Here is a 24,473-nt window from a genome sequence, read left to right as displayed (position 1 = left end):
CAATTAACCCTAAACTAACATCACAAACCCATTTCAAGCTAGTAACAAATACATCAAACAAGGATTGAACATGGGTAGAACACCCATGTCGCTACCTTCCTTCAAAGTTGTGGGTTTCTTCTTAAATCATCAAATTAACCGAAATCATACATAATACACGTTTTATATAGCGATTCTAACACATAATCACGCTTAATTTCATACCAATTCGTGGATTAATCAATAACCCACATCATGTAAGATCAACAATTCACAAAATTCAACTTACCACATGTTCATCTTGACTAGATGATTAAAAATATAAGCTCATGCATCCGATTTCTCCCCAAATTCAGGTTCAATTCTTGAGTTCTTGATTGTAGTTGAAGGAGAAGGGTTTCCCCTTTCCCCCTGCCCTTGTTCGATCGACCCAAAGCCAACAACCCCTGGCTTCTCTTTTTTTTTTATCAAATATATATATCACATTTACACATTAGCCCCCTTGTCTTTCAAGGTATGTTTAATTTAGTTATTTCCTATACTAACTTGACCTCTCTTCTTAATTTAACTTAGTTACACCTATGAATCTAAACTTACTGTCATTTTCTTACGGTACCATTTTACGGTCACCATTTTCTGTTATTTAACATCAAGAAAATAATATTATTTCATAACATACGGATTTGGGGTGTTACACCCTTGTTGTAAGGATCAAAAGGTATGTAAAATCTTGGTATTTTGATCCATCATGAATTCTAGGTTAATTTTGAAAAACTGAAATTTAGCCTAGATATGTAATGCATGAATGAATCTTGAAGTAATTTGATGTCTATGGTTAAACCCTAGGTGATTCCTTGTCAAAACTTTGCATCATGATTGTAAGATTTGGGGTTTACATGTGGGGAACAAATGAATTGAAGGAAACTTGGTGAATACTAGAGACTTTGACTCTTGTTCTAGCAAAAATCTGAATTAGTGAAGTAATTCAGAAATATTGATGTCAAGATGTATGTAAAAATTTATTAAATAAAGTGAAATTAGATGTTAAATTGCAAGTCACGAACTTTGTAATGATTGTAAGAAAATCTGACCCGTTAGGTGTTTGTTGAAATGCCTAAGTGAGGATTTAAATGTAAAAATTTGGATAAAAACGCAGATTTGATAATGGTCCATAATGATGTGATTATGGTCATAAAAAGAGTTCTAAACATGTTGTAAACTAAAATTTTTAGGCAAAGAGTCCGGATCGTCAAGCGGATAAGCCGAAGGGAGTTCACGGGGAAAGGGCGTGCTCTAAAGGTACGAAAATATCGCTTCGTTACATTAAGATTAATTATTGTTTTTATGTCGTAGTATAAAGCATAGTAAACAGGATAGACCATTGTGTCACGAGAGTGACTTTGCGTCTTAAACAAGTGAACGGGTCAAAAACAAGTGATAAGCATGAATTCTTGCATATCCTGAATGGTGTTTAATTCAGCACCCCAAACGGGTCAAACAAGTTTTGGTAATAAGCATGAAGCTAGACACTATTACATAATGCATGATTTTACATGACGCGTAAGCCGCGTAGCGAACACATTAAGCAAGTTGAGAAACTTTGCTCTATAGGAGTTAAAGTTTAGAAATTTAATGCAAGACAAGTAGCACAAACGACTAAACTTGAAGTCTTGGAATTACGCTTGTAAGCTATTCCGTAGTCATACCCTCATGAGAATAGTCGAGTATTATTATAAGTAAAATATGAGTATAAGAAATTAGCTCGGTCGCTTAACAATTTATGTGAAAATAAGCTGTTTTGACGCATGAAAAGAATCAGCAAAACTGCAAATGAAACAAAGGAGTTTAGTACAGCGTACACCGTAAATTACGGTGGTACCGTAATTTACGGTGGCCAGTAAACTGCTACGGTGGGATCCTACTGGTTTACGGTAGGCTTCAAATTGTCCAGAAGCCACCGTAACTTACGGTGTCACCGTAAGTTACGGTGGAGCCCAGCTTGATGTGATTTTTATTTCAATTTCTTGAACACGTTTTCGGACCTGGTTGAATACGTGAATTTCTAGAATCATAATGCTAATGCTTGTTTAAAATGTTTAGTTTTCAGGTATCCAAGAAAAAGGATGATGATCAAGCAATCAAGTCGAACCGAACACACAATTCAACGCTTCCGCACTTGATCTTTTGTTATGTTTCTATATAAACACTTGTAGTTATACCTTGAATATCGTTTGGTAGGTTAAACATGTGAATGCTGTAACTAGTTGGTTTTCAAATCTTGAAAGTTTTTGTAAACTCTAAAACTTTGGCACGAAATGTAAGGTTCTATCTTATAAAATTTAGTATTATAAACTGGGTCTAACACATCATAATCATCATCATCAAGTAGGCCTTAATTTGTGAATATTGGAGCTTTGTTAACGATGAATTCAGTAATTGGGAGGTCTGTGAAGTGTGAAGCCTATGGTAGTGGGTTTTAGAGAGAGAGAGAGAGAGAGAGTGAGGAGAGGAAGAAACGACGGTGAGCCATCTTTATTTTTTATTTTTTTATTGTTCAGGGGTAATTTAGTCATTACGTATATATTTAACTAAGAAAGTTAACATGGGTTAGTGATAAGGATCAACCGAGTACAAAATTTGCAACCACTGGGACCAACTCTGTAATTAGTAAACCACTGGGACTAAGTCTGAAATATTTGCAAACCACAGGGACCAACCACGCATTTAACTCTCAAAAGTTTGAAACTCTCCTCCTGCACGCCGCGATCAACATTACCGCCCCCAACATTTTGAGACCCCATAGCGCCGCCTATTTTGGTGTGCCCAGACGCTATGGGGCGCTACAGATGAGATTGGGGTGATATACCGCCCCATTACACATGATCTCATAAAACAACTGAACACTAACCTAGTTAGGTGACATAGAAAGCAATGTCACTAATTAAGTGTCACGTCAGATGACATGTCAACAAAAACTCACATCAGATGTCACGTCAGCAAAAAGTGTCATGTCAGATGTCAAATCAACAAAAAAATTGTAATGTCAGCAAAAAAAATGCCACATGAGATGTTACCTTAGCAAAACTAACTGGGTTAGGATTTAGTTAGTTTGAAAGTTCCAACGGAAAATAAGTTGAAAGTTGAGAGTGTTGTGGTACAAACTGAAAATTGAGAGTGTTATCAGCTAATTGGTGAAAGTTGGGGTTATTTATATCCAATAATTTAAAAAAAAAAATTGTATTCAACAATCCGTTTTCACGACTATCCACATTAGGTACTTACTAGGACGGTTCCAGTATACAAAACCAATAAGAACTACCATGTTTACAAAACCATGATGTGTGTACTCCAGTTTTAGTCGGTCCCAACTCGCGACCTAAGAAAATTGAAAGCAATTTTGAATAACCAAATTTTGAACCCAGTACGAGTGGCTAACCGGCTATGGTGTGTACCTTTCATATCACATTAGTGGTCGGTTTTTGTCCACCCTAAACTTCAATGGTGTACATACTATACATCACATAAAAGGTTTGACCCGTATCCATGCCCATAAAAACAATTAAATTTTAATTTCTCATTTTTTTTCTATATTAGTGAAAATTATAGAAAATTTCATTTTTCTCATTTTTTTCTATATTAGTGAAAATTATAGAAAATATCCCACCCCTCTATTGCCTAACCCCAAATGTAAATCTAAAATACCATACTAGTCCCACTACATTTCCTCCACTTACTTTACACAACCATCACTACTTTATGTTTCTACTTTCTTCTTCAACCAATTGAATATGACACATGCTACAATTCATTTATAACACACCATTTGCATATAATTACACACAAACAAACACACATTCACAACAACAATAGTACTCCCATGACCAAAACATGTTCTTCCCCTACCTTCTTCTTTTTCCTATTCTCTTCACTCAATCTCTATCTTTCTCCTTCATCTTCAATGGATTCAAAAACCTTAACATATCCGTCAACGGGGCCGCATGTGTCACACCCCACGGCATTCTAAAACTCACCGACAGCACCCCACGCTTAATCGGCCATGGGTTTTACCCGAACCCGATCCGTTTCAAAAATAATAAAACACCTTTATCATTTTCCACATCTTTTGTTTTCGCCATATTGCCTGAATACAAAAAGTTAGGTGGTCATGGGCTGGCTTTCGCTATATCGCCATCGAAAGAGCTCGCCGGAGCCCAACCGAACCAGTATCTTGGCCTCCTTAACATCACAAACAATGGCAATACATCAAACCATTTATTCGCTATAGAATTCGACACGGTTCAAGACTTAGAATTCGGTGATATTGATAACAACCATGTTGGTGTTAATATCAACTCCATGTTGTCAAAGAACACAACCACAGCTGGCTATTATGTTGGTTCTACAAAACATGATCTCAATTTGAAAAGTGGGAAAAAGATCCAAGCATGGGTGGATTATGATGGTTCAAAACATGAACTAAATGTAACTATTTCACCATCTTCAAGCAAACCCATTATGCCGATCTTGTCGGTTCGGGTTGATCTGTCACCCGTGTTGCAAGATGAGATGTACGTTGGGTTTTCAGCCTCAACAGGTGTGCTTGCAAGCTCTCATTTTATATTTGGTTGGAGCTTTAACATGTCTGGAAAAGCTCAATCTTTTGATATTGATAAGCTCCCTTCAATACCAGGGGGTAAAAATAACCACACACGTTTTATAATTATTAGTGTTTCTGTGGGTGTCTTTTTAGCTCTTGGAATTTTAGTGGTTGCTGTTGTTTTTGTGGTGAAGAAGTTGAAAAATGTGGATGAGATTGAGGAATGGGAGCTTGATGTGGGCCCACATAGATATTCTTACAAAGAGTTGAAAAAGGCTACAAAGGGGTTTAAAAAAGAGGGGTTACTTGGGTTTGGTGGATTTGGGAGTGTTTACAAAGGGGTTTTGCCTAAATCTAGGACATTAGTTGCGGTGAAGCGAATTTCAAACGAAGCGCAACAAGGGATGAGGGCGTTTGTGTCGGAGATCAATACTATTGGCCGCCTTCGCCATAGAAATTTGGTTCAATTGTTGGGTTGGTGTAGAAAGAAAGGGGATCTATTGCTTGTGTATGATTACATGGCTAATGGTAGTTTAGATAAGTATATTTATGATAATCCTAGAGTTGTTTTAACTTGGGAACAACGGTTCAAGATTATAAAAGATGTATCGAGAGGTTTGTTATATTTACACGAAGAATGGGAGCAAACCGTGCTTCATAGAGACATTAAAGCGGGAAACGTGTTGTTAGATTCGGAGCTAAACGGGCGGTTGGGTGATTTTGGGTTGGCTAAGTTGTGTGAGCACGGATCAAACCCGAGCACGACTAAAGTGGTGGGTACATTGGGTTATTTGGCTCCTGAACTGACTCGAACCGGTAAGCCCACCACAAACTCAGATGTGTTTGCATTTGGGGCCTTGTTGTTAGAGGTGGTTTGCGGAAGGAGGCCCACTGAGCCGAAGGCGTTACCAGAGGAGCTTATCTTGGTGGATTGGGTTTGGGATAAGTGGGTCAAAGAGGCTGTTATTGAAGTGGTTGATTCAAAGCTGAAAGGGGAGTTTGATGAGGTGGAGGTTTTGATGGTAATTAAGTTGGGGTTAATGTGTTCTAGTAATTCACCGTCAGCGCGACCGCCTATGAGGCAGGTGGTTAGGTACTTGGAAGGGGAGGTCGCCTTGCCCGAAAGTATAGAGGCGCCATGTGAGAACGTCGGGAAGGGTAGTCATGGGTGGGAGTTTGAGGATTATGTGCATTCTTATCCATCTTCCTCTATTATAGACAATGTAAGCAATTGGTCAGCTGGAATTGAGGAAGAGTATATTGATGTTGAAGCAGGTTTGACTACACCATCCTCTGTTGAGAGCAAGTTAAGAAGTTAAAATTTCTGTTCTGTTTTTTTTTTTTTTTTTTTTTTTTTTAATTTTATTTAGTTTTGGTTCTGTAGAATGTGGATAACTGTATGTATTATGTAACTAGTTTTATTTTAAGGTTGGAATCAATAAGTGTATTTCATCCCTCTTCCAACTACGCTTTCTAGCAAGTAGCAACAAGTTTCTATACACGGAAGAAATGAATAGCATCTTCGAGTATACGTTCAATTCACTTTTGTTTTGGATAACATGATTACCGTTTGATCATGTACATAGCGACCAGTTTCTCAGCACATCTAATATCATGTTATCAGCAAAAATATGTCAAGAAATTACCCTTCGGATTACTCTACAACCATTCACCTGAAGACTGCGGGTGACAACATCTTGAATGTGAATAATAAAATGCTATTCTGGACCGACGGACCTATAGTATAAGTAACCCAGGTTTAGGTTTAGGCTTAGATAGGGGCTCCACTTAAAAAAATTAATATGCTAACTACAAAGTACTAGTATTAGTGCAATTTATTGTTTAGATTTGTTTGATTCATTATACAAGCAAACCACTATCTGTTATAGTTTGTTAGATTTTTGCGTGGTTCCAAACACACGGATAAATGAGTACTGTTTATAACAATTAAAGAAGAAAAAGACCCTAAAATTTCATTTTGTTTTGGGCACTCACACGCGTTTGACAAATATACCAGAAAATAGGAAACTTGAATAATGCTAAAGAGTGTGGTCATGACCACCATGGCCCTCCATATAGACGCCATGTCACTCACCTCTAACCCACCATCCAAAACCACTACCCTAAAATGCCCTGTTTCTGAGTTAACTTAAGGAGGGAAAAGAATAAAAGTAAAAAATGAGAAAGGAAAGGAAGAGAAAGGAAAAAAAAAGAAAAAAAAAAAGATGTTTTTCCTCCCATTTCCTTCCAAATCGAAAAGAAAGAAAAACTAAAGAATTTAGCCTAGTTTTCCTTTCATTTCCTTTGTTTTCCTTCCTTAAATGAAACTTGGGAACACGACATTTTTATTTTTCTTTCTTTTCCTTCCTTAGATGAAACTTTGGAACACAAAATACTTTTACTTTCTTTTTGTTTCTTTTCCTTTCCTTCCATTAGTAAACTCTGGAACTAAGTGAAGGATGTGATCATGACCCAATCCACTATCCCCCTTTATTATTTTAATTTATTTTTTAAGGTGTCAAAATCTAGGAAAATGGAAAACGTGGCCTGTGGTAATCGTGGTTTAATCCACGGCTACCACCATGAATCATTGAGAGGGGTGGTGTAGCCTTTTATTCATGTTCCTACGTTCCAAATCATGTTCCAACCGTAACCTCCACACCCTTTAGGCTAATGATAACTTTTTACAAACCAGGTATTTAAAGATATCCAACCGTGGCCTCCTATTTGGAGTCGCGATGCTTAACCAACTTCCTAGATTCAAGGAATCTAATCCGTCGCAGCCTTGTGATCATGCAAAACCAGTTTTGTGGCCTAAGGCCCAACACAAACATAACAAACTGAAACAAGCCCAAGCTAATGCTTTAACTGACGAGATATAATAACTAAAGTACTAGGCCCAATTCAGGTTTGATGGATTAAGAAACGAGCCTACCCCCCCCCCCCCCTCTCGAAAAAACTTTGAAATTTGCATTAACATTCAACATAGAATCCCTCAATCACTTAGGTAGCGTTTGGTATGCAGGAATGAGAGGTGGAATGCAATGGACCATTGAGAGGGAATGAAGAAAAGAGTGTTTGGTTGGTCGATGGAATGGAATCGCCCATTCCAACATGCATTTCATTCCCTCAAAATCATTTCATCTCTCCCCCCTGTTTTTTTTTCCATTCCATTCCCTCTTCACCCTTCATTAACAACACCACAACTCACTACCGTTGCCACCACCCACCACCACTGTCATCCGCCGCCGTCACCCGCCTTCGCCGCCACCCGCCACCGCCGTCACCTGCCACCATCGTTGCCGCCACCCACCTCCATCCCCGCCACCGCCACCACCATCGTCGTTGCCACCTCCGATCACCGCCACATCGCCGCTGCCACCTCCGATCACCGCTGCCATCGCCACCCACCTCCGTCATCGCTATCAACCACCACCACGCACCGCCACCACCGCTACCACCTGCCACCACCGTCGCCACCGCTACCACCTCTGGCCACCGCTGCCACCCACCTTCACCGTCACCCACTACCACCACCGTTGTCACCACCTGTCGTCGTCTCCACTCGCCGCCGTCTCCACCCACTACCACCGTCGCCGCTACAACTGCCACCTATCACCACCCACAATCGCCGCCCATCATTGACCACCGCCATCCGATTTTATTCCTTCGTCTTTTCTCGCATACCAAACAACAGAAAGTAATGGTTCATTCCATTCTCACATGGTAACCAAACAAGACATGGAATTGTAATAATCAATTCCATTACCTCATCCATTCCATTACCTCATCCATTCCATTCCCCCGTCCATTCCATTACCCCATACCAAACAGACCCTTAGGGAGTAATACATTTAATAAACTCCATGATACTCCTAGTCTCAAAGCTCTTTGGTGTCATAGTTTTCAAATTTAAGAGAGATAACTCTGTAGAATAGAAACCAAGTTTCATGATTATTTTAATACTAGGTTATTAGATCCGTGTATTACACGCAATGTTTTAAAAACCGGTTTAAACCAGCCGGTTGAACTGGTTAAACCGGATGCCGGATGCATGGCCGGCACGAATCATACCGGTAAACTAAGGAAACGACAGAGAAGTTGTACCGCCGGTATATTGGGTTATACCGGTTTAAACCGATATACCAGTATCGGTTCATACCGGGCCAAAGGTCAAAATTTTGAACTTTTAATTTTTAAGTGCCTAAAAATGTAACTATTTACCTTCTTGGTAAAAGTGTAAAACTTAGCGCTCACAATTGACAATCCACATCGATCGAACTTCTTCCTCACTCAAAGATAGAAAATCAATGGGTTTTTCAACTTTTTTTTGACTTTTGTTCAATCATTCATGTTGTTAATTGTTATAGTGTTTGCAAATTGCTATATAATGGGTATTTGATTAATCATGAACTTTTGGATGATTTTTTGATTTTGGAATATTTTTTTATTATGGAATGATGTAGTTTTGAATTATTTTTTGAGTTGAAATTGTATTTTATGGTTTTATAGAGTTAATTAGTTAACACGGTTGAACCGCCCGGTACAACCCGGTTCAACCGGTTTAACCATTTCTGAGTCTAAGTCGATACGATTAAAATACTGGTTTTTAAAAAAAATCTACAGAAATGTAAAAAAAAACAATTCTTTTAGAAACAAACCAACTTTATATTGCAATTGTCCTTGACTTATAATTATCGTCATGAAAACATGCGACGCAAAAGATGTAGGATCGCGAAACGACCTAACGAGTCGATCAGAAGAGTGCTCAGACAGAATCAGAGGCGGAATTCATTGATTCTGTCTTTGTTTAGCTTGTTTAACACTAGAATTCACTAATTTGTCTCTGTTTTGATCTGCTAACAATTTACAAGCGCTGGAGACGTTTTGGCAGGGCTTCGCCGTCACATACAAGACCTTGACCGAACTACTCTTTGATTTCGCTCATAAATGCCTATTTATAGGCTTGGGATTTCGCTCGAACATGCAACTGCATTAGGAGCGAAATCAGACCATATGTTTAGAAGCGAAATCAGCAACAAACATCACTAGCGGAATTAAGATATTCATGTGATTTCGCTCCAAATGACAAAGTGTCATTTTGAGCGAAATCAACACTAACTCATACTATCTCGATTTCCGTGCACCGTACAATCAGCCCTACACTAAGACTCGAATGAAGATGAAGTCGACAGACAATTGCACCAACAGAAACAGCCTTCTTTTCAAATAAAATAGAATCCTTTTACCTGGTGGTATTAATAGAAATCTAGGGATAAACGTTTGAGCACCAATATTACATGAGTGCCTCAATAACCTGATCACCCAGTGATACGACTCTATAGTCGAGTTCCATTGCATAAACCATTCTTTGGATCAATATTTCTTAATAATGTTACTGGAACACTACCTTTGATAATAATCTATGGTTTGGCAAGCCTGAAAATTTAAGTCAATTCAGGACATCCGATGAATATAGACTTACATCAAAATTATTATGATGATATTCTGACTCTGATAAACTATTAGAACTTAGATATTAACACATTAAAAAATATAATGATTGTTTGCTTAAATAATAATCAAAATAAATTGAATAAAAGGAATTATGGTTAAATAATAAATTAAGAAAAAACAAAAACCAAAATAAGTTAAAACATATTTGCTTAACCAAACAATAACATTAAATATGTTTTCTTAACCAAGCAATAGTGTTAAATGGGTTTTCAAAGCATGGAAGTAAACCGGTTTTCAAGCGTCGGATTAACCTATTCTTTACCATTTTCATTATTACAATATGAAAATAATAGATTAACAGATATTTTAAACATAAAGTAAAAGAATCCTTTTAAAGAATGTGGAGGTGTTGACACACGATATTATTTCGAATTGTTTATTATAAAAATAGAATTGTTATTAAATAACTAGTTATATTTTAGATAAACAAAAGTAAATGATCAATATCCATCTAAATCATTAGATATATATATACAGGTAGAGGATCCTGTACGAAGTCCTACTTTTGTGAGAATGGTGAGAAATAATGTGGTGATGACAAGTGTCCTATATCTAAATTAATTCAAAAGGGTGAATTAGTAATTTTCTATTTCTTTCAATTAATTGATTAAAAGATAACTGCCCAAAATAACCGCCACCCTTTATAATAGGAATTCGAATTTAGGAATTAATCTACGAATTTGTGTAGTGTTATATAATTCTGTAGTGCAACAACCATTCAGAACTGTATAGTGTTATATATTTTTTATATAGTGTTATATAGTGTTACTTGGTGTTATATGGTGTTATAATATGGTTTTTGGTGTTATATAATTCTGTAGTGTTATATAATTATGTAGCGCAACCATCAAAAAATACTATATAACACCATAAATTATTAATTCTGTAGTGTAACTACCATTCAGAACTGTATAGTGTTATATATTTTTTATATAGTGTTACATGGTGTTATATAGTGTTCTTTGGTTATATAGTGTTAGATGATGGATGCATAGTGTTATATAGTGTTATATTTTTCTGGTAGCATGTCTATGATGGATGTATAGTGTTATATATTGTTAAATAGTGTTATATGATAGATGTATAGTGTTATATGATGGATGTATAGTGTTATATGATGGATGTATAGTGTTATACGTTTCTTGCAGCAGTTACATATTTTTGTATTTTTAGAATTGAGGATCGATATAATTTAGCAATTAAATTTGAATAGCTAGTTTTTAGGAGATTAATGGGGGTTTTGGTTGTGTAGGATACGGTTACCATATTTGAAACATTGGAAAAGACACTATTGCCCTTCAATTTTACATAAGGTCCTTCTAATTAAAACACAATTTACATTTTTATACCCTATTGATCTCAACCATTAGATCAAATATCCAATGGTTTAAAACACTTCTTACCCTTCTCACATTTTAGACACTTTTTACCATATCCCTACCCTATATATACATATGAAAAAAAAGTTACTGAACCTAACGTTAGTATTAGTAATAATATATGTGCGAGAAATTTATATCTTTATTGATAATGATCATTGCCTCTTCTTTATGATTGATTCTTAGATGGATGTGTTTATATTGTTACCGAAGTATATCATATATGAATCCTTAATTGATTGATTCGTAAATGAATGTATTTATATTGTTAAGGAAGTATACCGCATGAATCTTTCATTGTTTGTATTTATTAATTAACTAATAATATTATTATTGATTTGAATGAGAGAATGCCACATGACATGAAATGCTTTATTAGAATTATAAATACTATTATTTTGTTATTAATAAGGAGTTTTATTATTACTAGCTAAGTTAATTTTATTATTATCGTTTTCATTAAAATCTCTTTATATAATGAGAGAGTTTTTAATCATCTAACACACAAAATTATTATTCATTAATATTGTTTATTTTCTGTTACGATTCTTTAAGGTACAACTTGTAGCATACCCTTCCTACTGTGATTCAATACACTTTCGTGGAGCTAACAAATCACATTGCGCCTGTTGCAGTGAACCATCAGGGAGGGATTTTTAATGCAACAACGGCTAAGGGTTGGAGTGTCACACCCCAACCGATGGCGGAAACATCAGGGCGCGGCACTAAGCGAATCAGATTGCTCAAGAGAATCCATAACACTACTTGTTTCGATATATATTAATCGGATTTCATAATAAGCACCAAAATGTCATTCACAAATTAATCAAACAAATTGTATCAAAACATAGATCAAAACATGTTTCAGAATATTGTTTCTCTAAGATGAGTTTCTAAGTATCATCCTAGCTTGATTTCTTCACGTCCAAACTTATCAACATGCAACATGTATTAAAATAGAATCAACAAAAATGTTGGCGACTATATAAGTTTGAATACATAGCATAATAGTTTAAATGTATAAAACTCATATCCAACATGAACAACATATTGCAAGTATCAACACGCTAGTTAACGTGGTTCATATGATAACCCAAGTCTCCAACGCGTTAACGTGCCATTCCTACTTCGTCGCAACGAAGAGGAGGTAAAAGAATCAAAACTTAACAATAGTCCCCAAGACTCAAAGAACGGTGCGTTACCCCTATAGCGCTATAATTGTTAAGGCGAGCTACACATAAGAATCAAACGTTCACATCGCATAAATGACTCAAGTATCACAAGTATCATGTCTCATGTTTAATGCAGATAGAGTATGTTTATAAACAAGTTTCAAGTGTCAAGTGTTTGATTTAGAATACATGCTGCATCCCAAAAGTGTTTAAAACAAAAGGGGATCGAGTATACTCACAGTGGGTGCTTAGAATCCTAAACACAGTAGGATTGGATCGAAGGGAGCGCTGAATCAGCCTGCGTGCGGGGAACAGAGCATAAGTCCTCTAAGTGCTGACCCAATCGGGAACAGAGTGTCGAATAATGCGAAAATCGAGTTAAAGTGTCTGACAGACTACCCGAGTGGATGGTCATCCGGTCGGATGGTCATCCGAGCGGATGGCCATCCGAACAGTGTGTAGGTGTCTGTGAACTGTTTAAGTTTTTGATCATAGTGTCCTGTAAAAACAAATAGCAAGTGTTATCATAATCAGATCATCTGGACAGATGGTCATTCGATTGGATGGCCATTCGAACAGATGGTCAGTGGGTGAAGTTTCATAAAATTTTCTAAGCCTTGAGTTAACGGAGACGGTGTGACGACGTGTCGAACCAAGGAAACATACCAAACCCAGCTCGTTCGATCGGATGGGTATCACCCCGTCGGACAGACGAACTGTTTTCAGTGAAATTTCATGTTTGACCCGTTAAGCAGTCTATTTCTCCGGTGGAGATCAGTCTTCAAGTCCACTCTCGACCGAGGAACGAGTTGAGAGCCCGATTGAGTCCGATTTCTCCACTGTTTTGTAAAAACCGAGGAAACGTTCAGGAATCAATTTGTAAAACGTGGAGATTATTAGATCCAAGCCGGAAACATGTGAAATTCCGTTAGATCTGGCATAAAAGTGTTATAATCCTTTAGATCTTGTATAAAAGTTGTGAAAATCCGTTAGAGCTGGAACCATTCTTGGTTAATGGTGCTCCACGACAGTTTGCATAAGCAACCGAATAGAAACCACCTTCAAGAGGTCCAAATCAGTTGGTTTTCGGAAAAAGTTGAAGTGTTCGTGTGATTTTTATGAAGAATATGGTGTAGAAGTGATTAAAGATGAAGGTTGTACAAGATTTGAGGAGAAATACTTACGAGTAACTTGAGTGCGTGTGATTGGATGGCAGGGTGAAAGGTGAGAATGAAGGGTTAAGTGTCCTATTTATAGATGACAGCGACAGGGCTAGTCGAATGACTGCGATTGAATGGGGTTAAGTCGGTGGAGAGTGTCAGGTGTCGGATAGCGTTCCGGTCGAATGGCCATCCGGTTGGATGGTCATCCGGATGGATGGTCATCCGATCGGATGTCCATTCGGACAGCCGATTCGTGTTTGCTAGTTTTCCGACTTTGGTTCGTTTTGTGAGCTAGGTTAAGCGTTGCATTTTATTGCGAGTGATTATTATAGCATTATTATTCCTCTAGGTATCCAACAACAAGAGTAACTTCGTGTTTCGGATTCGTGTTAAAACTAGTCTCTTGTTTATCAAGCATAATAAGTGTCAAGTTTCTAGAATATACACATCGTTCACATATAAAGCATCACAAGAGTCAAGATTCACATCGTTCATATATAAAGCATCACAAGAGTCAAGATTCACATCGTTCATATATGAGAAGCATCACAAAAGCATCACATAGAGTAAAAGTTTCACATAGTTTGACAAAATTTAAGATTCAAATAGTATCATTTCTCATTATGATCGATCGTCTCGAGTGTAAAAGCATCACAAGATAGGAAGTATGATGAGACTTGCCGAGATAATAAAAGTATCGAAACGCTGGGCGTTACATGGAGAAAGGGTTAGGCAAGATTTTTTTTCTTCTTGAACCCAAGACCAGTCTACAAGCTGACGTTCTTGAAACAATTGCCGTTGAAAGCTACATGGCCGCAAGAAGTCACTAATTACGTATAGAGAATCTTGACGGCTTTTTTTAGGTTCGAGTGCACCAATTTTACAAGGACAAGTATAGAATTCTTGCAGGGAATGACGGAGCGGTTTATGCAAAGGTTTGGTGTAAAGAAATGGGTTGGACCCTGAAAATGGGTAGCAAACGAGATGCCACTTTTGTCGGGTTGTTTTGGTTTTTGTTGTTAAGTAGATATATGGTTTATAATTTATGTTTTCGTAGCGAGACAAAGAAGGTGTCTAACAATTTATTTTTTAACGGCTAACTTACACTCACTAATGTCACGGGGTTACTTTTTGACCCCCGTGTGGCGTCCCCAAGTCCCCGGGGACAAGCCAATCCATCCCGCTTCTTTGTGTGGGTCACTGGTTTAGTCCTGCCTTGGACTCATCAGGAGAGCGGCGTCAGCTCTCGACCAGTGGTGCGTTCGTCGTTTGCACGACTTGACACGTACACCTCTTCATTGACACTGACTCCGTCCCCCAATAAAGTCCAGGACTAGCCAGTAACCCAAACGTTCAAACACAACCCACAATATTGCGACCTTCAAATATTTGGCCCGTGACACTAAGCTTACTTCTAAATCTACACTACAAGACCAATGTCTATAATGAGACTACTATCAATCGCATTTACTATACTTTATGATACACAAGACTACAAAACACTTCGCTATATGTACATATGTAGAAATACCAATACGAGATTTAGGAGAAAGATATAATAATTATATTATATTTGCAGTCTCTATATCGACATGATCGGTTGCTGTCAAAGAGACGGCACATGCTCTTCAACTCAAACCAGTAGAACATTTAAATCAACCTTGCTATTTAATTTCCACTGAAAATATACACATAAATACAAATTTCGCTTTCAGGAACTGTAGCATATTTCACGCAACTAATTTGCAAGAAAACTGTTATCCAAAAGCTTTGAGACGAACATAGAATAAATAATATTTTAACAAAAAGTGACCACACGTCTTCTCACTAGTTTGTTTAAAGTTTTATAACTTAAAAAATAAAAATGCTTTTACTTCCGCGTTCTTTTTATGAGTGTGGTTGTCAAGCCGATGTGCATTCTACATGCTCTTTGTGCGTTGTCGCTACCAAATCTAGCTTTCCTAAATAAACGTAACGAAAAAAATAAATATTTCGTTATACATCATTCATATTATACTCTCTCAATTCAATGACACTTATCATCCAATAAAAAAACTAAAGAACAACCTTGCAACCTGTCGAAATGGCGGGACCATCGGCTTTAAAATGCCAAGTGTTTCATATTTGGTTTCGACGTTGGTATATTTGGTTTTGACGTTGGTATCAAACTAGATATTTATCGTATTAATATTTTACGTTATTTTATTTAAGAATACATAGATTTAACATATATGCATGTCATGTGACAAACATGAAGTCACTAAGCCCGTTGGAGATACCCTCAAATTTGTCTCAACTCCTCAAGCAAAACAGCATGTCCATCGGACCCCTTTTAAGTGTGTGGGTTCTTGGCTTACTTTTTCTCTTCAAGTTGTTTCAAATCCTTAATCATTTACAAGAAGTTTGAGTTAATGTTAAACGTTATGCCTAACCGAGAGCTCAAATTCGTGCATCATGGCTTTAGGACTGAAGTCTTGATGAGCGCACACCTTTAGAAGTAGAGCCTTGGTCGTTACATGTCATGTAAGTGTAAGTGATACGAAGCTAATTCAATTGTTATCATACTTCTTGGACCCGGAGTCCATCATTTAGAGCTTTGATTTCAAGAATGATGATTTTCTCCCAACTTTCGCAATCTCTAGCCATTCTAATTTTAGTGCAAAAGCGCGTAAATGATTTATTATCTAATGTCATGTATTTATTTAATTTTATTATATATGTCATTTTCTAAATTTTAGATATATGATTATAGCTGGCAAATTTAGAATTCCAGAAGCAAGGGAACTTGATGTGATGACTTATCCTTATTCAATAATATACTCGTTCACTCAACACTTTTCTCTTTCGGTTTTCATGTTTCCGCCCTACGAGTTAAAAATATCTTACATCGTGCCTCAAACGTACATAAAGTTTTTGCAAAAACTTTAGTTGGCATGTGACAACACTTCCTATTTATACAAGATAGGTGGGTTTGAAGAGTTCATATGAGCATGTTAGAGCTGTTCAAAATAAAACTTTCAATTATAATGCAATAAAGTTAAACGAGAAATAAAGATTTGTTTTGTATAGTGATGAGGATACGTCCCTGACCGGACCGAATCACGGCATACTAAGATCGGACCGGACCTTGCATTATAAAACGGGCCGGACATTATGATGGTGCGACATAACTAACTGGGTCCCACCTCCATAACCGCCATGATAGCGACTGGTCCAACTCTAACTAACTTGCCACATCAGCATACCCAAAAGCTATAAATACCCCGCCAAGGCTTCCAGCAATGGGTAATCGCTACTCTCTCTCCCTAATCTCTCCTCTCTCTCTCCCTGACTTATTTCCTCCTCACAAATACTTATTCTCACGCCCGAGCTTGGTCACAGAGAGGCCCCCCTCCCTGTGACGAGGCTAACGGTGTGCTTGTCTCTTGTGATCTTGCAGGTTTCTTGCCGGGTCATCTGAAGCTATACTCTGACCAGCTCGTATCAACTGGTTCTTGAGTCTTCAGTGGCGCCATCCCCTCGAATTCACATAATTCATTTCTTTGTTCTCATTTTTTCGAAGTCATGGCAGAATTAGCGACAGCAGTCTCCACCAATACCTTCCCATCTTACAGTGATATATGGGACGGAAACGCTAACTCCACAATTGCTCCAGCAGCAGTTGTCGCCTCAGCAGCCTCGTTAGGCTCTGCGTCGGTTCCTCCAGCTGCAAATCCTGTAGGTGGAAGTTCCGTCACCAAGCTGTCTGTCACTGCCCCAGTCATCACGCCATTACCTAATTTCGACAATGCTTTTCTTTTAAGGAACGCCGATCTGTTGCGTCAATTGCAGCAGCAGCAACAGAGAGATGAGATGCTGCAAAGTCTCCGAGCAAACTTGTTTACCAATGCCTATCCAGGGGGGAACCCTGTCTCCGTCAGACCTTTCGTTTCCGGATCTCTGGTAAGTTCTATGATCTCCACCCCTATACCGCATATTACGCAATTTTCCTCGGTAACAAGTGCTCCGATGAATAACGGTCTAAACGACCTGTTTCTCCAGGGATCTGTGGGTTTAAACCCCCAAGACCAAGAGCTGCTCATGCCATACCATCCCACGTCTATGACTTCACAATCAAAGTTTACGTTGCGGATCGTCAACGCCCCGCTCCCAGCTAAGCTGAAGATGCCTCCCACGTTGAAATTTTACGATGGTACGTCCGATCCGGACGACCACATGTTCGCGTTTGCCGGAGCGGCTAAGGTCGAGCAGTGGCCTATGCCGGCTTGGTGTCTTATGTTCGCCCAAACTCTCACCGGATCGGCCAGGGTGTGGTTTGATGGGTTGCCAGAAGGGTCGATCGACCACTTTGAGGATTTCCGACGTATATTTTTGCAAAACTTTTGTCAGCAGCGTCGTTGCAAAAAAGACATTACTGAGGTACATCACATAAAACGCCGCGATGGAGAATCTGTAGAGGATTTTATAGACCGTTTCAACCGAGAAAGTATGCAGATAAGCGGAGCAGTTGATCAGCTCCGAGTTTCGGGATTCTGTCACGGGGTGCGGAACAATCAGTTGGTGGAAAAACTTCATGAAGATCTCCCAAAAACCATGGAGATACTCATGGAAAGAGCTCGAGCTTTTGTTCGAGGGAAGAGTGCTTGCGGCCAGCCGAATGAAGCAACCGTCAGGAACTCCAAAGCACGAACCGCATCGTGGAAACGAAACGCATCACCACCAAAAGATAGGTCCACTAACTGGAACAGAAGCCGTGGCCCGTATCAAAAGTCCGATCGAAGCAGTTTCCGGACGGGAAACGTGCGATTCAACAGTTTCTCCGAATTAACAAAGTCGCCGAGCGAAATCCTCAGCACGGAGACTACTCGTTTCCCTACGCCTTCGAAACAACGACCCACCTCGGATAAGCACTCCAAGAAATATTGCGAGTATCACCGAGACAAAGGCCACACAACTGATGAATGTTGGGCTCTAAAGCAAGAAATCGAAAAGGCCGTTCGATCCCGGTAAACTCTCACATCTTGTAAAAGAAGTAAAAGATGGAAAAAAGCCAGCAACAGCAGTTGATAATCCGAACACCGAGCCCGGAATCAACATGATCCGGTCCGCCGAACCAAGAGGGGTAAAGCGATCGAACCAGCATATGGCGGCATGGATGCACCAACCAACGTACTTCCCTCCGGTCGACCCCGATGATGCTCGGGACGGACCGATTACAATTTCAGCTGTTGTCGCCGGACATCTGGTTCGACGAATTTATGTGGACGGAGGAAGCGCTTTTGAGATCATGTATATCCAATGCTTCCAGCAGTTGAATCCCCAAACAAAAAGGAAGTTGATCGAAGTATCTACCCCCTTGATAAGTTTCTCAGGAGAGGTAGTCCGTCCGATTGGACAGATTACTCTCCCGACCACATTCAAAGACGGTAGCAAAAGTAGAACAGTACCGCTAACTTTCTTAGTCGTTCGAACTCATTCTTCACACAACATAATACTTGGACGACCCGGGTTGCGAGCTCTCGGAGCAATCAGCTCGACAATACACGGAGCTATTAAATTCCCTACCGAGGCCGGAGTTGCCACTATATGCTCAGAGTCGAATTCGCTTGTCGCCGAAGTGAGACACGCTGCGGAAACGAGCTCCAAAAAGTCCGAAGTACCTACGGAACTTTGGGCAATCAACCCGGATTTCCCCGAACAACAAGTAGCCATTGGCGCCCAGCTCTCAAAACGAACAAAGAAGCTTTTATGGGAGTTGTTAAGTAACTCGATAGACGTCTTTGCATGGAAGCACTCCGATATGCAGGGAGTCCCTAGATCTATGGCACAACATCACCTGAATGTAAAAGAATCCATCAAACCAATAGCACAAAGGAAAAGGCACATGGCGCCGGATCGAGCCAAAGCCATTGCAAAAGATGTTAAAAGCCTCCTAGACGCAGGAATCATTCGAGAGGTTCGGTATCAAACATGGGTATCAAACCCCGTCATGGTACGGAAGAAAGATAATTCATGGAGAATGTGCATCGATTTCACCGATTTAAACAATGCGTGCCCAAAAGATTGTTTTCCTCTACCGGAGATTGACGAGAAGATTGACTCCGTCGCTACGTTCAGGTTAAAGTGTTTTTTGGATGCTTACAAGGGATATCATCAAATACAAATGGCGGTCGAAGATGAGGATAAGACGGCCTTTGTCACCAATGAAGGAGTGTATTGCTTTACTAAAATGCCGTTCGGTTTGAAAAACGCCGGTGCTACGTATCAGCGTTTGATGAACAAAGCTTTTAAGGATCAGATCGAGCGAAACGTAGAAGTATACGTTGATGACATCGTGATCAAAAGTCACGATGAGGCCGCCATGCTAAAAGACATACTCGAAACGTTTACCCGACTCCGAAGCATCAACATGAAGCTGAATCCAAAAAAATGTACGTTCGGGGTAGAGGAAGGTAAATTTCTGGGAGTCATGGTCGGATCAAAAGGCTTACGAGCCAACCCCGACAAGATTGATGCTGTTCTCACAATGAAGCCTCCGACGTCGGTTAAAGAAATTCAGTCCTTAAACGGGCGATTGGCTGCCCTCCATCGGTTCTTGTCAAAAGCAGCAGACCGATCGCTCCCGTTCATGGATGTTCTGAGAAAAAGCTTTAGATCGGAGTCCAAAAGGACGGAAGAGGCCGCACGAGCTTTCGAAGAGCTTAAAACCTGTTTGGGCACCTTGCCAACTCTCACCGTACCAGAAGAAGATGAGGTGTTAATGGTATACTTAGCCGCATCGTTCGGAGCCATCAGTGCAGTGTTAGTCGCTCACCGAACTGGAAAACAAATCCCCATTTATTACGTAAGCCGAACGTTAAAAGATTACGAAACAAGATATTCAAACTTGGAAAAATTAGCCTTGGCTCTGGTCCATGCTTCAAGAAGACTTCGCCGATACTTTCAGGCCCATCCAATTGAGGTACGAACAGACCAAAGAATCCAACACGTTCTCCGACGACCTGAGGTCTCGGGTCGAATGGCAAAATGGGCGATTGAATTGGGCGCATTCAACATCACCTTCCGAACTAAAGGTCCGTTGAAAGGACAAGTAATAGCAGATTTTTTGGTCGAAATACCGGAGGAGAAAGGAACTGAAGAGGTAGAAAAAGCTCCAGAAAAGCCGTGGTCCTTGTATACCGACGGCGCTTCTAGTGCCGAAGGAGCAGGAGCGGGCCTAATTCTCACCGATCCAGACGGAACGGATATAACGTATGCACTCCGGCTAGAATTCAAGAGTTCAAATAACGAAGCTGAGTATGAAGCCCTCCTAGCTGGCCTACGCCTAGCGCAGAGAGTCGGAGCAAAAAATGTTATAGCCCATGTGGATTCGCTGCTTGTAGCAAATCAGGTAAACGGAGAATATGAGGCGAGGGAAGCAAACATGGTCGAATATCTTGAACAGGTAAAGCAGGCGATGGCATCATTCGAAGCATGTAGGGTCGAGCATATCCCCCGTAGCAAGAACAAGAAGGCGGATGCGTTGAGCAAGTTGGCATCGGTATCATTCAGTCACCTAGCCAAAGAAGTGAGAGTCGAAGTTCTAGCTACACCTTCAATCGCAGCTCCGCAACTAATGCAGGTCGAGGCACCATCACAAACATGGATGACGCCAATAATTAACTATTTGGTGCATGACGTTTTGCCGGTCGATAAAGCGGAAGCAAGAAAGATCCAAGTCAACTCCCTCCAGTATCAGATGCAGGAAGGAGGCTTATACCGAAAGACCTTTCTCGGACCACTGCTAAAGTGTCTGGACCCGGAGCAAGCTAGCTATATCATCAGGGAAATACACTACGGCATCTGTGGTATCCATGCCGGACCTAAGATGATCATGACAAAAGTCAAAAACGCAGGGTATTACTGGCCCGGGATGCATGAAAGCGCCGTGAAAGAGCTCCAACAGTGTGACGAATGCCAAAGGCATGCACCAACCAGCCTTCGAGCCAAAAACGAAATGATACCAGTAACCGCTGCATGGCCCTTCCAAAAGTGGGGCGTTGATATCGTCGGACCTTTTCCAAGATCAAGCGGAAGCGCTCAATATCTGTTAGTCGCGGTGGATTATTTCACCAAGTGGGTGGAAGCTCGACCGTTTACAATCATCTCCGGCTACAATGTGACACGATTCTTCTGGGAACAAATAGTATGCCGATTCGGTCTTCCACTCTACATCATAAGTGACAATGCAAAGAAGTTTGCAGAGAACCCCTTCAAGCGATGGTATGAAAATCTAAAAATCAACCAAGTCTTTTCCTCGGTTGCTCACCCTTAGGGCAACGGACAGGTCGAACAGATAAATCGACGCATCGTCGATGGAATAAAAAGAAGGCTAGGTTACGAGGGAAAAGGCTGGGCGGACGAGTTGCCAAATGTCCTATGGGCGCACCGAACACTGCACAAGACCAGCAACGGAGAAACACCGTTTAGTCTTACCTACGGTACTGAAGCAGTGATTCCCGCCGAGATCGGACTCCCAAATCAGAGGTGCAAGAATTGGGAGGAAAATGAACGTGAACTCCGGTCCAACCTTGACCTGTTAGAAGAGCGCCGGAACATTGCGGCAATCAAGGAGGCCCGGTACAAGAAGAAGATTGAAAAATACTATAATGCTCGGGCTAAGTTCTACAAGTTCAAGGTCGGAGATTATGTGCTCCGAAACAACGATGCGAGCCGCATCGAGGCTCCCGGCAAGCTAGCCCCAAAATGGGAGGGACCGTACCGAGTTAAAGAAGCTAGCGATAAGGGCTCGTATATGTTGGAAAAAATTGATGGAACGCCAGTACCCCGGACGTGGAACGGGGTGCATTTAAAGAAATGTTTCATGTAAGCGGCCTGCTACGGCTTAAAAAGATCGCTATCTGTTATTTTTTATTTTTCCAATTTCCATATGTAATCCGGGAGGGTAATGCCCCGGTATTTTCTCCGTTCTCTTTGTAAACCGGGAGGGTTTTGCCCCGGACCAACAACTCGCAAATTAATGAATAAAGCGATCTGTACTTTTATGAGTATAAAATAGCATATTTATAAGTTCGAACAATTTCTAAAAACGTGCACAAACGGGCCTCGACCCATGCCTCGCGCCGATCGAGAAGGCTCAAATAGTTTAAGAAATAAAAAAATCTATCGAGCAAAGCGGTCCGTACCTAAAACGGCCCGATTACAATCAAACAACTAAAAACCTGGTCGAACAGTTTAAGTTTGGACGCAAACTAAAAACCAAGTAGCCAGGAATGAATAACTAATGGCAAGATCCGATTCCGTACAAAACATAACAGTCGAGCAGTTCAAGCAAAAGTTGTAGTAGTTATATGACAAAGAAAAGTATATGTTTAAAAATGTACGGTTACAGTAGCAAACAAAAGCCAAAAGCTATATGATGAGAAAGATCGAAACTTCAAACTTCCAAGTCTTCTTTCACTATGGGAAATTCGCTTTGCTGCTTGATGACGGACAAGGGTTCGTCCACCAGATCAGCAATCTTCCCAAGTACAGAGATGTTGAAATTTTCAAAAGCTTTTACCGTAGCATCTAACTTGTCTTGAGCATCCCCATCATACCCTGGAACTTCCTCGAAAGATCGAGCAGGTCCCTTCGCGGCTTCAAAGCCGTGCTTAATACCTTCGTTCGCTCCGACTGCGTTGACACTGTTCACCAAATCCGCAACAACTTTCTCCAGTTCCGGGCTTTGATGCACCAGTTTGACAACCCACGCGACCCCGTCTGTTAAGAACCATTGCTTGGTGAGTTTAAGCTCTGACAATTGGGCATACGATTCAATCATATCACGCTCACACCGAATCAACATCCCTTTTGCCTCATCGATCGTTGCTTTATGTGACTCGATCTCCCTGTCACGAGCTCTCTCTACTTCATCTTTAGCTACAAAGAAACAAGATTCAATGGGTCGAAAAAGGGGAGCAAAAAAAAAAAAAGATAAGAAGATTGTGAACATACCATCAACTAGGCGGTGATAATCAGCCAGAAGTTGATCGTGAGATGTCTGCATTTCCTTCAGCTCGGCCGCATGTTTTTTCTCTACACCAGATAACTTCTTCTCCAAGTCGGCAAATTTTGACTTAAAAGTTTCCAAATCTTGAAGAGCTTTATCTCGAGCCTCATAAGCGGCCGCAGCCGAGGCTTGGGACGATTTGTTAACTTCCTTGGCTTCTAAGTTTTGCTCTTTTAAAAGATCAATTTGAGACCGAAGAGAGCTCAATTCTTGTTTTGTTTTCAAGCAAACATTATCTTCCTTTTCCAAATTGGCAATTTCGCGTCGGAGTTTGTTACAAGTTGATTCCGACTCAATCCAACGTTTATACGACTCTACCACCAATGAGTTAGACTGGGCTTGGTTTACCATAAGTGCATTTCCAAGCTCTGGGCCACTCATCTTCCGATAATGAGAGTGCTCAGCCGGAGTCCCAAAATGGAATAACGCCATTTTCGCTGACAAAGCATCCACTATCCGGTCCTTGTTCGTCAACGACCACACCGGAACATACTTCTCCAATGCCCGAGTTGAATCCATATCCTCAATGCCGCCCAAACCTAACTCCCGTGATAAGAAAACAGCTTCAGTGTTAAACCATAAAGGGGACGAAGAGGCACTGTCCCCACCATCAAC

General features: G+C 40.2%; 3 protein-coding genes across 3 annotated transcripts; 2 read left to right on the top strand and 1 right to left on the bottom strand.

Moving 5' to 3' along the window:
* The first annotated feature begins 3,720 nt into the window (after positions 1-3,720).
* LOC110886512 (L-type lectin-domain containing receptor kinase S.4) lies at positions 3,721-6,032 on the top strand. The gene has a single exon (XM_022134323.2). The coding sequence runs from the start codon at positions 3,868-3,870 to the stop codon at positions 5,893-5,895; it is 2,028 nt and encodes a 675-aa protein (XP_021990015.1). The 5' UTR covers positions 3,721-3,867; the 3' UTR covers positions 5,896-6,032.
* A 1,754-nt stretch (positions 6,033-7,786) lies between these two features.
* On the bottom strand, positions 7,787-8,354 carry LOC110883272. The gene is made up of 2 exons (XM_022131071.1): positions 8,346-8,354; positions 7,787-8,188 (listed from the first exon to the last, which is right to left on the bottom strand). The coding sequence occupies exons 1-2, from the start codon at positions 8,352-8,354 to the stop codon at positions 7,787-7,789; spliced, it is 411 nt and encodes a 136-aa protein (XP_021986763.1).
* Positions 8,355-18,950: 10,596 nt separating this feature from the next.
* On the top strand, positions 18,951-22,676 carry LOC110883274. Its single transcript, XM_022131072.1, has 2 exons — positions 18,951-22,069; positions 22,178-22,676. The coding sequence occupies exons 1-2, from the start codon at positions 18,951-18,953 to the stop codon at positions 22,674-22,676; spliced, it is 3,618 nt and encodes a 1,205-aa protein (XP_021986764.1).
* The last annotated feature ends 1,797 nt before the right edge of the window (positions 22,677-24,473 follow it).

This window comes from Helianthus annuus, chromosome 14, assembly GCF_002127325.2.
Source record: "Helianthus annuus cultivar XRQ/B chromosome 14, HanXRQr2.0-SUNRISE, whole genome shotgun sequence".
Lineage (NCBI taxonomy): Eukaryota > Viridiplantae > Streptophyta > Magnoliopsida > Asterales > Asteraceae > Helianthus > Helianthus annuus.
The sequence above is the reverse complement of the archived record's forward strand: the minus strand, read 5'-3'. Positions and strand labels throughout refer to the sequence as shown.

What these genes read in the sequence shown, in the direction of transcription:
- LOC110886512 (XM_022134323.2), top strand. Translation starts at nt 3,868, where the DNA reads ATGTTCTTCCCCTACCTTCTTCTTTTTCCTATTCTCTTCACTCAATCT.
- LOC110883274 (XM_022131072.1), top strand. Translation starts at nt 18,951, where the DNA reads ATGGCGGCATGGATGCACCAACCAACGTACTTCCCTCCGGTCGACCCC. An exon ending in GAGAACCCCTTCAAGCGATG is followed by an intron (nt 22,070 to 22,177) that starts GTATGAAAATCT and finishes AATAAAAAGAAG; the next exon opens with GCTAGGTTACGAGGGAAAAG.